The sequence below is a fragment of the Aquarana catesbeiana genome, linkage group LG01, assembly GCF_042186555.1.
Source record: "Aquarana catesbeiana isolate 2022-GZ linkage group LG01, ASM4218655v1, whole genome shotgun sequence".
Taxonomy (NCBI): Eukaryota; Metazoa; Chordata; class Amphibia; order Anura; family Ranidae; genus Aquarana; species Aquarana catesbeiana.
Window position 1 is genome coordinate 7,004,101 of NC_133324.1, and position 14,485 is coordinate 7,018,585.

A 14,485-nucleotide genomic window follows, 5' to 3' on the forward strand; every position below is an offset into this window, starting at 1 on the left:
TCTGAGAATACAAGGGTTAGGTTTCAGAGGACCCATCAAACCAAAATGTCTCTTTTGGGGGTGCGCTACACACAGAAGCTATAGCGAGGCTTCTAGGGATGAAGGCGCTGAGCAGAAAGGCCGGGCATAGTTGGGCTCTCTTGCAAATCACAGCTTCTTCATCTCTATTAACCCCAGATGCACCAGAGGATTACAGCAGTGGGGGGGGGGGCTTCGATGAAGGAGGATTTCAAGGAGACCAGAAGCCAGCAGCATAAGGGCCATGCCACATTACTGGTAGGTTGTGTCCCCTGCGCTGATATTTGTGGGTTTTTTTTTACTACGCCTAGGGTTTAAAGTTAATAGTCATGTGTCTTTTTTCAACCTGACTGGCTATACGACTGTGTATTTATTACCGGTTACGTTGGAGAGTTCTCCATCAGAGCACGGCACACAGCCATAGCAGCAGACGTGGATTCCATCAGTTTGAACTTTCCTGGATCCTGGTGGACACGGATCATTGCACCGAGCTTGGGGAACCTGAGAGAAAAATATATCAGGTGAAATCAAATTAGCCCTTCAGGTAATTCTTTAAGGAAACAACTAAGTGGCATATATACATATACACTGGATTACAAGCATAATCCATTTCAGGAGAATGCTTGTAATCCAAAGCACTCACATATCAAAGCGAGTTTCCCCATAGAAGTCAATGGAAACAAAGATAATTCGTTCCACATTGACTTCTATTGCATGCAATACCACATGTGGCCAGAGGCGGGGGGACGCCGGACAGACTCGGAAATACTCGGAGACCGCTCGGATGCACTCTGAAACCCTCAGCAAGGCTTGTAAACACTCAGGAACGGAGTATTTCTGAGTGTTTTTGAGTATTTCCGAGCGCTCTTGAGTATTTCTTAGTAGTGGCCCCCGACCAGCTTTGAATGGCTCTGAGTGTCACCGGCGCCCCCCCACCTCTGGCCAAATGCAGTACTGCATACCGCAGAGGCTTGAATCCTGCTTGTTTTGCAAGACAACACTGGCAAACAAAAAAATAATAGCTCATATTGCGAAACGCTCGTTTACCGCGTTACTTGCAATCCGAGGTTCCACTGTATATACTGTATATATACAATATATTGTAAAACGTATTAGTAGTCTTTATGGACCTTGCTTTGTGCACTGGTGCGCAGTCATGTTGGAACATAAAGGGGCCATCCCCAAACTGTTCCCACAAAGTTGGGAGCATGAAATTGTCCAAAATGTCTTGGTATGCTGACACCTTAAGAGTTCCCTTCACTGGAAGTAAGGGGCCAAGCCTAACCCCTGAAAAACAACCCCCACACCATAATCCCCACTCCACCAAATGATTTGGACCAGTGCACAAAGCAAGGTCCGTAGAGACATGGATGAGCGAGTTTCGGGTGGAGGAACTTGGCTGGTCTGCACAGAGTCCTGACCTCAACCCGATAGAACACCTTTGGAATGAATTAGAGTGGAGACTGCGAGCCAGGCCTTCTCATCCAATGTCAGTGCCTGACCTCACAAATGCGCTTTGGAAGAATGGTCAAACATTCCCATAGACACACTCCTAAACCTTGTGGACAAGGGGATATCATGTTTTATTAGGGGTTGATAACTTGGATGGGGTAGGGAATTATGGGATGCCCAACTCGAGAATGTCCAAAACACTGAACCAGGGACAACTTCCTCCCTATTTACAAAAAAGTCTTCTTCTTCCTTCCGCCTGCATGAACTTGGTTTCCCCTTGGCAGCAACCCGCTGCTCACTCCTGCTGGAACCAGCAGAATATTGTTTGTTCAGTAAAGGCCCATTACAAGCAGGAGCTTTCAGTCCCTTGACAAAAGTAATACAATGTGAGTAAACAGCATGGCATCTTTCCTTCTGCTTCCTTGTGGGCACTGATTCCACCTCCACTTGCTAGCAGAAAATGCTAACCCACCTGGCTGCCACCAGCCACACCTGGCTGCTTTCTCCCAGTCCTCCTTACTGACTTTCTGCCCCAGCCCTGCCCGACTGGCACACACCATGGATACCTCCCATGGCAAGGTTAGATGAAGACTCTGCACTATGCGGTCTTCAAGAAAGACCTGCTACAGTTGGCAGTCTCTCCCCTTGTCTGTCCCTGCACTGTGATGATCTAATCACTGTCTCTCCTTGCTCCTTCCCGCTGCCTCCGTCTACTGCCTCCTGTGTTAGAATCCTTCCAATCCAGCTTTCCTGAGCACCCCGGGCAGAAACCCCCCGCCCTGGTAAGGGATCCCTCAAGGGTCAACAACAGACTCCCTCAGCACTGCTTCTTCATCTTCCATCTGACTTCCTGCGCTGGAATTGCCCATGTCTATTTATGGGGTTGCCTCAGTTCCCCTGCCCCATAAATATTCATGCCAACTTCTAACCCCCACCCTCTAGTTCTAGAAGGTTCTCCAACCTTCCAGACACCAGGGGGAAGGCACCACACCAGAGAGCTGCCAGGATGAGTCATCCAGCCCTGGCCTCTAGTAACCCTGACCCAATTCACTGATTCAGGTTGTTCCTGGCTAGAATATGGTTTACCTACTCTCAACTCTAGTAGCACAAACTAGAGGGTGCTATGCCCACCTCCCTATAAAAATCAGCCATGTTCCCATTGGCTGGAAAAAAAAAAGAATCTGAAAAACAATGGCTCTTGCACCCAGGAGCAAAAAGGATATCCCATAAGATAAAGGGGAAGGGGAAAAAGGAACCTGGAAAGAAGTAGATTCTCAGTGACCCCAAGATTCCTAGCATCCCTAACATACCAAGTAGATTCCCAGTGACCCCAAGATTCCTAGTGTCCCCACCATTACAAGTAGATTTCCAGTGACCCAAGATTCCTAGTGTCCCCAACATTCCAAGTTGATTCCCAGTGACCCCAAGATTCCTAGTGTCCCCAACATTCCAAGTTGATTCCCAGTGACCCCAAGATTCCTAGTGTCCCCAACATTCCAAGTAGATTCCCAGTGACCCCAAGATTTCTAGTGTCCCCAGCATTCCAAGTAGATTCCCATTGACCCCAAGATTTCTAGTGTCCCCGACATTCCAAGTAGATTCCCAGTGACCCCAAGATTTCTAGTGTCCCCGACATTCCAAGTAGATTCCCAGTGACCCCAAGATTTCTAGTGTCCCCGACATTCCAAGTAGATTCCCAGTGACCCCAAGATTTCTAGTGTCCCCGACATTCCAAGTAGATTCCCAGTGACCCCAAGATTTCTAGTGTCCCCGACATTCCAAGTAGATTCCCAGTGACCCCAAGATTTTTAGTGTGCCCGACATCCCAAGTTCGAATTTGAAAAATGTGTTTTGTTATAATTTATTTTGGATTCGTTGAAATGTGTTACTGTTGTGATTCAGAAATTCAAATACATCCGAATCTCCGAATAATGATAATTTAATCTGAATTTTGATTTGTAACGGAACAAATCACACATGTCTAATTCCTAGTGTCCCCAACTTCAGAGAAGATTTGGAGTGACCCCAAAATTCCTAGTGTCTCTGACTTTCTGAGAAGATTTAGAGTGACTCCAAGATTCCTAGGGTCCTGACTTTCCGATAGATTCCAAATGACCCTAAGATTTCCTGTGCCCTTGTCGCTGGACCTTTCTTGTTCCTAGTGACTTTGCAAGTGTCTTTCAGAACATTCCAGTGTCATCCCTGTACCCCCAGTGATCCCAGTGTAATCCAGCCTGTTCCCAGTTACTGCTGCCGGTAACCGGTATTATTGCACTTGTTGTATCCTCTGAGCATTCCAGTTTACTTGTTTCTAGCATTCCGTACAGTTTCCCTTGTGTGCCTCTTCCAACTTTCAGACTTGCACCTCCATGGTCCCCTGCAGTGGGGCCTGTCCATTAGGGGCGCATGGGCGCCGCCCCCCTCCTGACAATGCATCCAGCCCCCTAATCTACACACAGGGTGCCGGATGCATGGATTCCAATGGGGGGAATGCTTTTTGTTCAAGCATGTGATTAGAGCCAGAGGCTCTAATAGGCTTCAAACTAGGGTGGGCTCGGGGAGGCTCTGAGCCCACCCAGTTGATTGACAACAGCGAATCAATATACGCTATTGTCACACTGATCCTCCTCCCGGCCAATCAGGAAACTGGTCCTGCGACCCGTTACCCGATTGGCTGAAAGGACAGGCGATCCTATTGGACGCCTAGGAGGAGGAAGGAGGAGACGCATGGCAGAAGCTGGTGTGATGCAGAGAAGGAGGAGATGCAAAAGAAGCTGCCGCCCATCGCCCGCTGCCCATAGGAACGCTGCCCACCCACAACCTAGATGTGCCTGGGTGACCGACCAACCACAAGACCCCTCTGGGGGGTGATGCTGGGTGTGGGTGACCCGACCAACAGTGAGCTCAGGAGGGGGGATGGTTGTCTGCCACCCCCCCAAAAAAGCACCAGCCGCCACTGGTCCCCTGTGAGATGCTGGTGATTCCTGTACGTCTCTGTGTATTACTATTCACTCCTAGTGATCCTGTGTGCCTCTGAACACTACTACCTCTTCCCAATGCCTCTGTGTGTTTCCATACACTCCTGTTAGCTTGGACTTTACTACCTACTGATCTGTTATCCAGTGTCTCAGTGTGGCAAGGGACCCTTTCATGCTTATCGGTCCAGGATTCCCAAGAGCTGCCTGCTCAGGTAAGTCAGGGGGCCTAAACCTAGGAGCCATCTAAAGGTGCAACCCCTCATCACCTTCAGGAGCTCTGGAGAAGACAAGACATGTCCTTGGACGCTGCGCCTCTGTCCTTTCAAGGGCCCTCACCTTTGCTGTATGTGCAGGCATGCTGTGATTTCCCTCATAGGTCTCAATAGGTATCTTCCCTGTCCTAGACTCCTCCTTTATTTTTGCATTAATGTTGCAGTGACAACTGATGAAGATTGAATTTGGACGATTGTGGATTTATCATTGTTATGTTGAAGAGGATTTTGGGAAACTCCATTCATGATATATCACAGTAGAAAGCAGGAACTAATATATGCGCATAAAAAACGTAGCAACAATAATTCTCCCTTATATTAGCATGTTTACCAAATGTAGTAAAGTCCCGGGCCTCTTTAGGCCCAATAGTGACCTCCAGAGTTAGGGAGAGCTGACGCCCTTCAGTGTAGAGTGGGTTACAAGGCATGGTGGATGTAATGCAAGATGAACAGGTGGGCGCCAGCCACTTTTTGAATGCTAAGAGATTTATTTTTCTCTTAAACAGAACTGTGGGATAGATGGTTAGGGCCAGGACACCCTTGGGTAGATGCAATGTTAATTGGCAGACTCCGAGACTTCTATACAGGTGAAGGCCTCCAGCCGGACATAGGTATAGGTAGGACCGATGTCTTGAAATGAGAAGATCTGGATGCCGCACACCGGATGTAGTAGAAAACTTGACTTTATTAGAAAGATGGGATCATCAAAAATACAAGACCATCATGCAGAAAGTACAGGATTTCTGACACGTTTCGCACTCGGCCGTCTCAGGGCCTATCCAGAAACAGGAGAAGCAGCGTAGGGTTGGGTCTGTCTGGGTTCTGTCAAAGGACTGTTTATCAGTCCCTGTATCAAAAATACAAGACCATCATGCAGAAAGTACAGGATTAGCACTCAGCTCCGAGTGCGAAATGCGTCAGCTAATCCTGTACTTTCTGCATGATGGTCTTGTATTTTTGATGATCCCATCTTTCTAATAAAGTCAAGTTTTCTACTACATCCGGTGTGCGGCATCCAGATCTTCTCATTTCAAGCCTGTTCCACTTAGCATTCAGCCAGCACCTGGAACTCTTCTACTCTGGAAATCTTACATCAATCTCACACCTGGGTCTGTGTCCACCTGAGCGGTGAAACACCCTCTCTGCCTTGCCTGCATCTAAGGATATAGGACCGATGTCTCCTATGGCAACAATCTTGTAGCTGTTACTAACGGTAATGGTATTCCACTATCTGCAACACGAACAGTTCTCTTTACCCCCCACTCACTCACTGTGGGTCTTCACTCAACGAGCTCCCAATCTCTCTCACTGGACTTCAGATCCACTAGCCACTGGATCCCCTGAGCTCTTTCACCGTAGCACTCAGTAGCTTCCTCAAGCGTCACCCTCGCTTCCCTGCTGGGTCCCTGGCTTGGCCCTCACAGATACTCTTCAAGCTTCACCCCTGCTGACACGTTAGGCCCCTGTCTCCTTGGGTCCCTAACTTGGCACTTGCTGAAGTTTTCCCACTTCTTCACTGTCCCCGGCTGGCAAGAAGCCTGCTCTGGTACTGGCCTCAGCTTGTGATCTGCGGTAGCAATGTGGATGGTCCCTTAATGGAGACAGCTTCCCTTCTACCTTGACCACAACTGGTTTCCTGGCCAGTGGAACCGTTAATTCTGGTTGGACTATGAGCCCGCAGTCCCAACCCTACCCTGCTTCTCCTGTTTCTGGATAGGCCCTTAGACAGCCTAGCAGGCAGATGTACCCGGGATAGGCCTTAGGTTTCTGGCCTAGCAGCCCGGAGCAATACAACACACGTCCACCCAGACTGCTGTCCAGACTCCACCCAAATAAATAGGTTCTCCCAGCAGGCCAAGGGACTCAAGAAAATCCCTGCCCATTGGCTGAGACACCCCATTTATTCCTAATCTGTCCTTGCAATGCCCTTGTCTTATCTAATGTCACCAGATACCCGGCCATCTAGTGACAGAAGAGAGAAGTGCAGCAATTCCAGAATTAGGGCAAACTCAATTGATTTCTTAACAATTGGCCAAGGCAACTATCACTTAGCAATAGCAACCCTGCCTAAACATCCATGTGCTACATCTACAACAAAACATTTTTGAACAGTTGCCCTCACATCTATTAAACTTTGTCCTACATCCCATTTTAAAACCATGGCCATTAATGTGGACCCCCCCCCCCCATTTATACATTTCAGGCACACAAAGGCATTTTCCTTCATCCTCCTTCATAAATCCAGTCATTATTACCCCCAAATCCCCTGGAAGAACTCAAGGGAGGACATTATGCTCTTGTCCAATATGGCCAGAATATATCTATTTGGTCAAAAGTTTCTAGACACCTGACCATTACATTTATATAATCTTATTGGAGTTGACAAGCCTCTTTCTTTGTGGTCCCTACTCTTCTGGGAAGGATTTCCAAAAGCTTTTGGAGTGTCTGTGGGAATTTATGCCTATTCTGTCAAAGGACTGTTTATCAGTCCTCACTAGAGGGAGTTCGATAAGTCCTCCATCTTTGTTTATCCCTCTACTTTCTCTAGAAGAACATGGACCTGGCTCTGTGATCCCCCCAGGATTGGGAATGCTGCCACATCTTATAATGGGGGCCTAAATTGCTCTGTCCTCCAACAGAATATGTTGTACCAATGGATATGTACTCCAACTGACCTTCGCTGCCCAGGAACGTGTCCTTACTCGTCAGAGAGTCCAATCAGAGAATAGAGCAGATAATATGCTCAGAGCTTTTTTTCTCAGAGAATGGGTGCAGGTACTCCCCTCTTCCAAGTCACCCCTTGTCTCCACCTCCTACCCTCCCTTGAGCACCATCTCTTGGTTCCACCCCTTACCCACCTCCCAATAGAACCATCTTTAGAACAAACAGAACCAAGTATCATTTTGTGATGCTAAGTAATTTGGAAATAAATTGTTAATGATAATAAAAAAGCAGTAAAAAAAAGATCCCCTGCAGCCAACAACAATAGCCCCCCTTATAGATACCTTCAGCAACAATATACCCCCCCCCCAGTAACAATAGATCCCCCAGCAAAAATAGACTCCCCCCCCCCAGCAACAACAGATCCACCCCAGGAACAATAGACCCCATAAGCAACAATAGATCTCCCTACATCCAGCATTTATAGACCCTCCAGCAGCCTGCAACAATAGACCCTTCCCCTTAACAGTAGATCCCTCCTAGCAACAACTGACCCCTCAGCAACATAAGACCCCCCCAGAAACAATATACCCCTTCCTCCACAATAGACCCCCATGAGCAACAATAGATCCTCCAACAGCCGGTATAAATGGACACTCCAGCACACCCCAGTACCCCTTGACATTAGATACATTCAGTGCTGGAGGTGCTCTGAGTTCCCACTTAAAAAAGCCAGATTATACTACAAAGGAAAGAAAGAATGTGAGTCCAAAATACAATCAACACAAATAATGGAAATCTCTTACTTTGCCCCGTTTCCAATGGTGATTTACGTCAGAGTCTCTTACATTGCTTGTCTCCAAACTATCTCTGAATGCAAAATGTGAAATGGAGGCTTTCCAATTGTCTGTCTCATGATCAAAAAATACCATATTTCCTACCATGATGTCATAGGGTAATTCTCCTCTGTCATTGAAGACAACGTTATGTAAGAACGGGTTCTTTAACTGAACAGTCCGGATGTATCTGTGCAACTTCGAGAGGAAAAAATACATTGAAATCAATATAAATCTTCACCAGATCACATTTCTCATAGTCACTAAGAGCACACAAAAGGTACAAACATGAATGTGTGACAATAGTGATATGTGGTGATATGTGGTGATAGTGATATTATGTGGTGATATGTGGTGATATGTGGTGATAGTGATATGTGGTGATAGTGATATGTGGTGATAGTGATATGTGGTGATATGTGGTGATATGTGGTGATATGTGGTGATAGTGATATTATGTGGTGATAGTGATATGTGGTGATAGTGATATGTGGTGATATGTGGTGATATGTGGTGATAGTGATATTATGTGGTGATAGTGATATGTGGTGATAGTGATATGTGGTGATAGTGATATGTGGTGATATGTGGTGATATGTGGTGATATGTGGTGATAGTGATATTATGTGGTGATAGTGATATGTGGTGATAGTGATATGTGGTGATATGTGGTGATATGTGGTGATAGTGATATTATGTGGTGATAGTGATATGTGGTGATAGTGATATGTGGTGATAGTGATATTATGTGGTGATAGTGATATGTGGTGATAGTGATATGTGGTGATATGTGGTGATAGTGATATGTGGTGATAGTGATATTATGTGGTGATAGTGATATGTGGTGATAGTGATATTATGTGGTGATAGTGATATGTGGTGATAGTGATATGTGGTGATATGTGGTGATAGTGATATGTGGTGATATGTGGTGATAGTGATATGTGGTGATATGTGGTGATATGTGGTGATAGTGATATGTGGTGATATGTGGTGATAGTGATATTATGTGGTGATAGTGATATTATGTGGTGATAGTGATATGTGGTGATAGTGATATGTGGTGATATGTGGTGATAGTGATATTATGTGGTGATAGTGATATGTGGTGATAGTGATATGTGGTGATATGTGGTGATAGTGATATGTGGTGATAGTGATATGTGGTGATATGTGGTGATATGTGGTGATAGTGATATGTGGTGATATGTGGTGATATGTGGTGATATGTGGTGATAGTGATATGTGGTGATATGTGGTGATAGTGATATGTGGTGATATGTGGTGATATGTGGTGATAGTGATATGTGGTGATATGTGGTGATATGTGGTGATAGTGATATGTGGTGATATGTGGTGATAGTGATATGTGGTGATAGTGATATGTGGTGATATGTGGTGATGGTGATATGTGGTGATAGTGATATGTGGTGATATGTGGTGATAGTGTTATGTGGTGATATGTGGTGATAGTGATATGTGGTGATATGTGGTGATAGGTGGTGATAGTGATATGTGGTGATATGTGGTGATATGTGGTGATAGTGATATGTGGTGATAGTGATATGTGGTGATAGTGATATGTGGTGATATGTGGTGATAGTGTTATGTGGTGATATGTGGTGATAATGATATGTGGTGATAGTGATATGTGGTGATATGTGGTGATAGTGATATGTGGTGATATGTGGTGATAGTGATATTATGTGGTGATAGTGATATGTGGTGATAGTGATATGTGGTGATAGTGATATTATGTGGTGATAGTGATATGTGGTGATATGTGGTGATAGTGATATGTGGTGATAGTGATATTATGTGGTGATAGTGATATGTGGTGATATGTGGTGATAGTGATATTATGTGGTGATAGTGATATGTGGTGATAGTGATATGTGGTGATATGTGGTGATAGTGATATGTGGTGATAGTGATATGTGGTGATATGTGGTGATATGTGGTGATAGTGATATGTGGTGATATGTGGTGATATGTGGTGATAGTGATATGTGGTGATATGTGGTGATAGTGATATGTGGTGATATGTGGTGATATGTGGTGATAGTGATATGTGGTGATATGTGGTGATATGTGGTGATAGTGATATGTGGTGATAGTGATATGTGGTGATATGTGGTGATAGTGATATGTGGTGATAGTGATATGTGGTGATATGTGGTGATAGTGTTATGTGGTGATATGTGGTGATAGTGATATGTGGTGATATGTGGTGATAGGTGGTGATAGTGATATGTGGTGATATGTGGTGATATGTGGTGATAGTGTTATGTGGTGATATGTGGTGATAGTGATATGTGGTGATAGTGATATGTGGTGATATGTGGTGATAGTGTTATGTGGTGATATGTGGTGATAATGATATGTGGTGATAGTGATATGTGGTGATATGTGGTGATAGTGATATTATGTGGTGATAGTGATATGTGGTGATAGTGATATGTGGTGATATGTGGTGATAGTGATATTATGTGGTGATAGTGATATGTGGTGATAGTGATATGTGGTGATAGTGATATTATGTGGTGATAGTGATATGTGGTGATATGTGGTGATAGTGATATGTGGTGATAGTGATATTATGTGGTGATAGTGATATGTGGTGATAGTGATATTATGTGGTGATAGTGATATGTGGTGATATGTGGTGATAGTGATATGTGGTGATAGTGATATGTGGTGATATGTGGTGATATGTGGTGATAGTGATATTATGTGGTGATAGTGATATGTGGTGATAGTGATATGTGGTGATAGTGATATGTGGTGATGGTGATATGTGGTGATAGTGATATTATGTGGTGATAGTGATATTATGTGGTGATAGTGATATGTGGTGATAGTGATATGTGGTGATAGTGATATGTGGTGATATGTGGTGATAGTGATATTATGTGGTGATAGTGATATGTGGTGATATGTGGTGATAGTGATATGTGGTGATAGTGATATGTGGTGATATGTGGTGATAGTGATATGTGGTGATATGTGGTGATATGTGGTGATAGTGATATGTGGTGATATGTGGTGATATGTGGTGATAGTGATATGTGGTGATAGTGATATGTGGTGATAGTGATATGTGGTGATATGTGGTGATAGTGATATTATGTGGTGATAGTGATATTATGTGGTGATAGTGATATGTGGTGATAGTGATATGTGGTGATAGTGATATGTGGTGATATGTGGTGATAGTGATATTATGTGGTGATAATGATATGTGGTGATAGTGATATGTGGTGATAGTGATATGTGGTGATAGTGATATGTGGTGATATGTGGTGATAGTGATATGTGGTGATAGTGATATGTGGTGATATGTGGTGATATGTGGTGATAGTGATATGTGGTGATATGTGGTGATATGTGGTGATAGTGATATGTGGTGATATGTGGTGATAGTGATATGTGGTGATATGTGGTGATATGTGGTGATAGTGATATGTGGTGATATGTGGTGATATGTGGTGATAGTGATATGTGGTGATAGTGATATGTGGTGATATGTGGTGATAGTGTTATGTGGTGATATGTGGTGATAGTGATATGTGGTGATATGTGGTGATAGGTGGTGATAGTGATATGTGGTGATATGTGGTGATAGTGTTATGTGGTGATATGTGGTGATAGTGATATGTGGTGATATGTGGTGATATGTGGTGATAGTGATATGTGGTGATATGTGGTTATAGGTGGTGATAGTGATATGTGGTGATATGTGGTGATATGTGGTGATAGTGATATGTGGTGATATGTGGTGATATGTGGTGATAGTGATATGTGGTGATATGTGGTGATAGTGATATGTGGTGATATGTGGTGATATGTGGTGATAGTGATATGTGGTGATATGTGGTGATATGTGGTGATAGTGATATGTGGTGATATGTGGTGATATGTGGTGATAGTGATATGTGGTGATATGTGGTGATATGTGGTGATAGTGATATGTGGTGATAGTGATATGTGGTGATATGTGGTGATAGTGATATTATGTGGTGATAGTGATATTATGTGGTGATAGTGATATGTGGTGATAGTGATATGTGGTGATAGTGATATGTGGTGATATGTGGTGATAGTGATATTATGTGGTGATAGTGATATGTGGTGATAGTGATATGTGGTGATATGTGGTGATAGTGATATGTGGTGATATGTGGTGATATGTGGTGATAGTGATATGTGGTGATATGTGGTGATAGTGATATGTGGTGATAGTGATATGTGGTGATATGTGGTGATAGTGATATGTGGTGATAGTGATATGTGGTGATATGTGGTGATAGTGTTATGTGGTGATATGTGGTGATAGTGATATGTGGTGATATGTGGTGATAGGTGGTGATAGTGATATGTGGTGATATGTGGTGATATGTGGTGATAGTGTTATGTGGTGATATGTGGTGATAGTGATATGTGGTGATATGTGGTGATATGTGGTGATAGTGATATGTGGTGATATGTGGTTATAGGTGGTGATAGTGATATGTGGTGATATGTGGTGATAGGTGGTGATAGGTGGTGATAGTGATATGTGGTGATATGTGGTGATAGTGATATGTGGTGATATGTGGTGATATGTGGTGATAGTGATATGTGGTGATATGTGGTGATAGTGATATGTGGTGATATGTGGTGATAGTGATATGTGGTGATATGTGGTGATAATGATATGTGGTGATATGTGGTGATAGTGATATGTGGTGATAATGATATGTGGTGATAGTGATATGTGGTGATATGTGGTGATATGTGGTGATATGTGGTGATAATGATATGTGGTGATAGTGATATGTGGTGATATGTGGTGATGGTGATATGTGGTGATAGTGATATGTGGTGATATGTGGTGATATGTGGTAAAAGTATGCCTTTTTGTTGAATGCATCTAGATGCATCTGGAGGGGTGTGGTGTTGCAGTGGTTGAGGGTGCAAAAGTGCATAACGGTGCAGCAGCTGTGAAGTTTGAAGGGCACATCAGTGCAGTGGTGGTGGGGGCAGAAGATACAATCAGTGCGGTGGTGGTGGGGGCAGAAGATAGAATCAGTGCAGTGGTGGTGGGTGCAGAAGATTGAGTCAGTGCAGTGGTAATGGGGGCAGAATATTGAGTCAGTGCAGTGGTGGTGGGGGCAGAAAATTAACTCAGTGCAGTGGTTGTGGGGGGGGGGGATTAAGTCAGTGCAATAGCGGTGGGGGCAGAAGATTAAGTCAGTGCAGTGGTGGTGGTGCCAGAAGATAGGATCAGTGTAGTGGTGGTGGGCACAGAAGATTGGGTCAGTGCAGTGGTGGTGGGGGCAGAAGATAGGATCAGTGCAGTGGTGGTGGGGGCAGAAAATTGGGTCAGTGCAGCGGTGGTGGGGGCAGAAGATTGAGTCAGTGCAGCGGTGGTGGGGGCAGAAAATTAACTCAGTGCAGTGGTTATGGGGGCAGAATATTGAGTCAGTGCAGTGGTTGGGGGGGGCAGAAAATTAAGTCAGTGCAGTAGCGGTGGGGGCAGAAGATTAAGTCAGTGCAGTGGTGGTGGTGCCAGAAGATTGAATCAGTGCAGTGGTGGTGGTGGCAGAAGATAGGATCAGTGCAGTGGTGGTGGGGGCAGAAGATTGGGCCAGTGCACTGGTGGTGGTGCCAGAAGATTGAATCAGTGCAGCGGTGGTGGGGGCAGAAGATTGAGTCAGTGCAGTGGTAGTGGGTGCAGAAGTTTGGGTCAGTGAAGTGGTGGTGGGGGCAGAAAATTAAGTCAGTGCAGTGGCGGTGGGGGCAGATTAAGTCAGTGCAGTGGTGGTGGGGGCAGAAGATTGGGTCAGTGCAGTGGTGGTGGGGGCAGAAGATTGGGCCAGTGCAGTGGTGGTGGGCACAGAAGATTGGGTCAGTGCAGTGGTGGTGGGTGCAGAAGACTGGGTCAGTGCAGCGGTGGTGGGGGCAGAAGATTGAATCAGTGCAGTGGTGATGGGGGCAGAAGATTGAATCAGTGCATGGTGGTGGGGGCAGAATATTGAGTCAGTGCAGTGGTGGTGGGTGCAGAAGATTAAGTCAGTGCAGTGGTGGTGGGGGCAGAAGATTGAATCAGTGCATGGTGGTAGGGGCAGAATATTGAGTCAGTGCAGTGGTGGTGGGGCAAAAGATTGAATCAGTGCAGTGGTGGTGGGTGCAGAAGATTAAGTCAGTGCAGTGGTGGTGGGCACAGAAGATTGGGTCAGTGCAGTGGTGGTGGGGCAGAAGATAGGATCAGTGCAGTGGTGGTGGG

The 14,485-nt window shown here is 44.9% G+C and overlaps 1 protein-coding gene across 1 annotated transcript in view; it reads right to left on the reverse strand.

Annotated features, from left to right (window-relative positions):
* Window positions 1-14,485, reverse strand: part of LOC141124121 (vomeronasal type-2 receptor 26-like) — a 48,182-nt gene that overhangs the window by 5,619 nt on the left and 28,078 nt on the right. The window contains exons 7-9 of the mRNA XM_073612199.1: window positions 8,323-8,415; window positions 7,579-7,631; window positions 396-556 (exon numbers count right to left, since the gene is read on the reverse strand). Coding sequence (XP_073468300.1) covers window positions 396-556; window positions 7,579-7,631; window positions 8,323-8,415 — 307 coding nt within the window. The remainder of the gene's footprint in view (window positions 1-395; window positions 557-7,578; window positions 7,632-8,322; window positions 8,416-14,485) is intronic.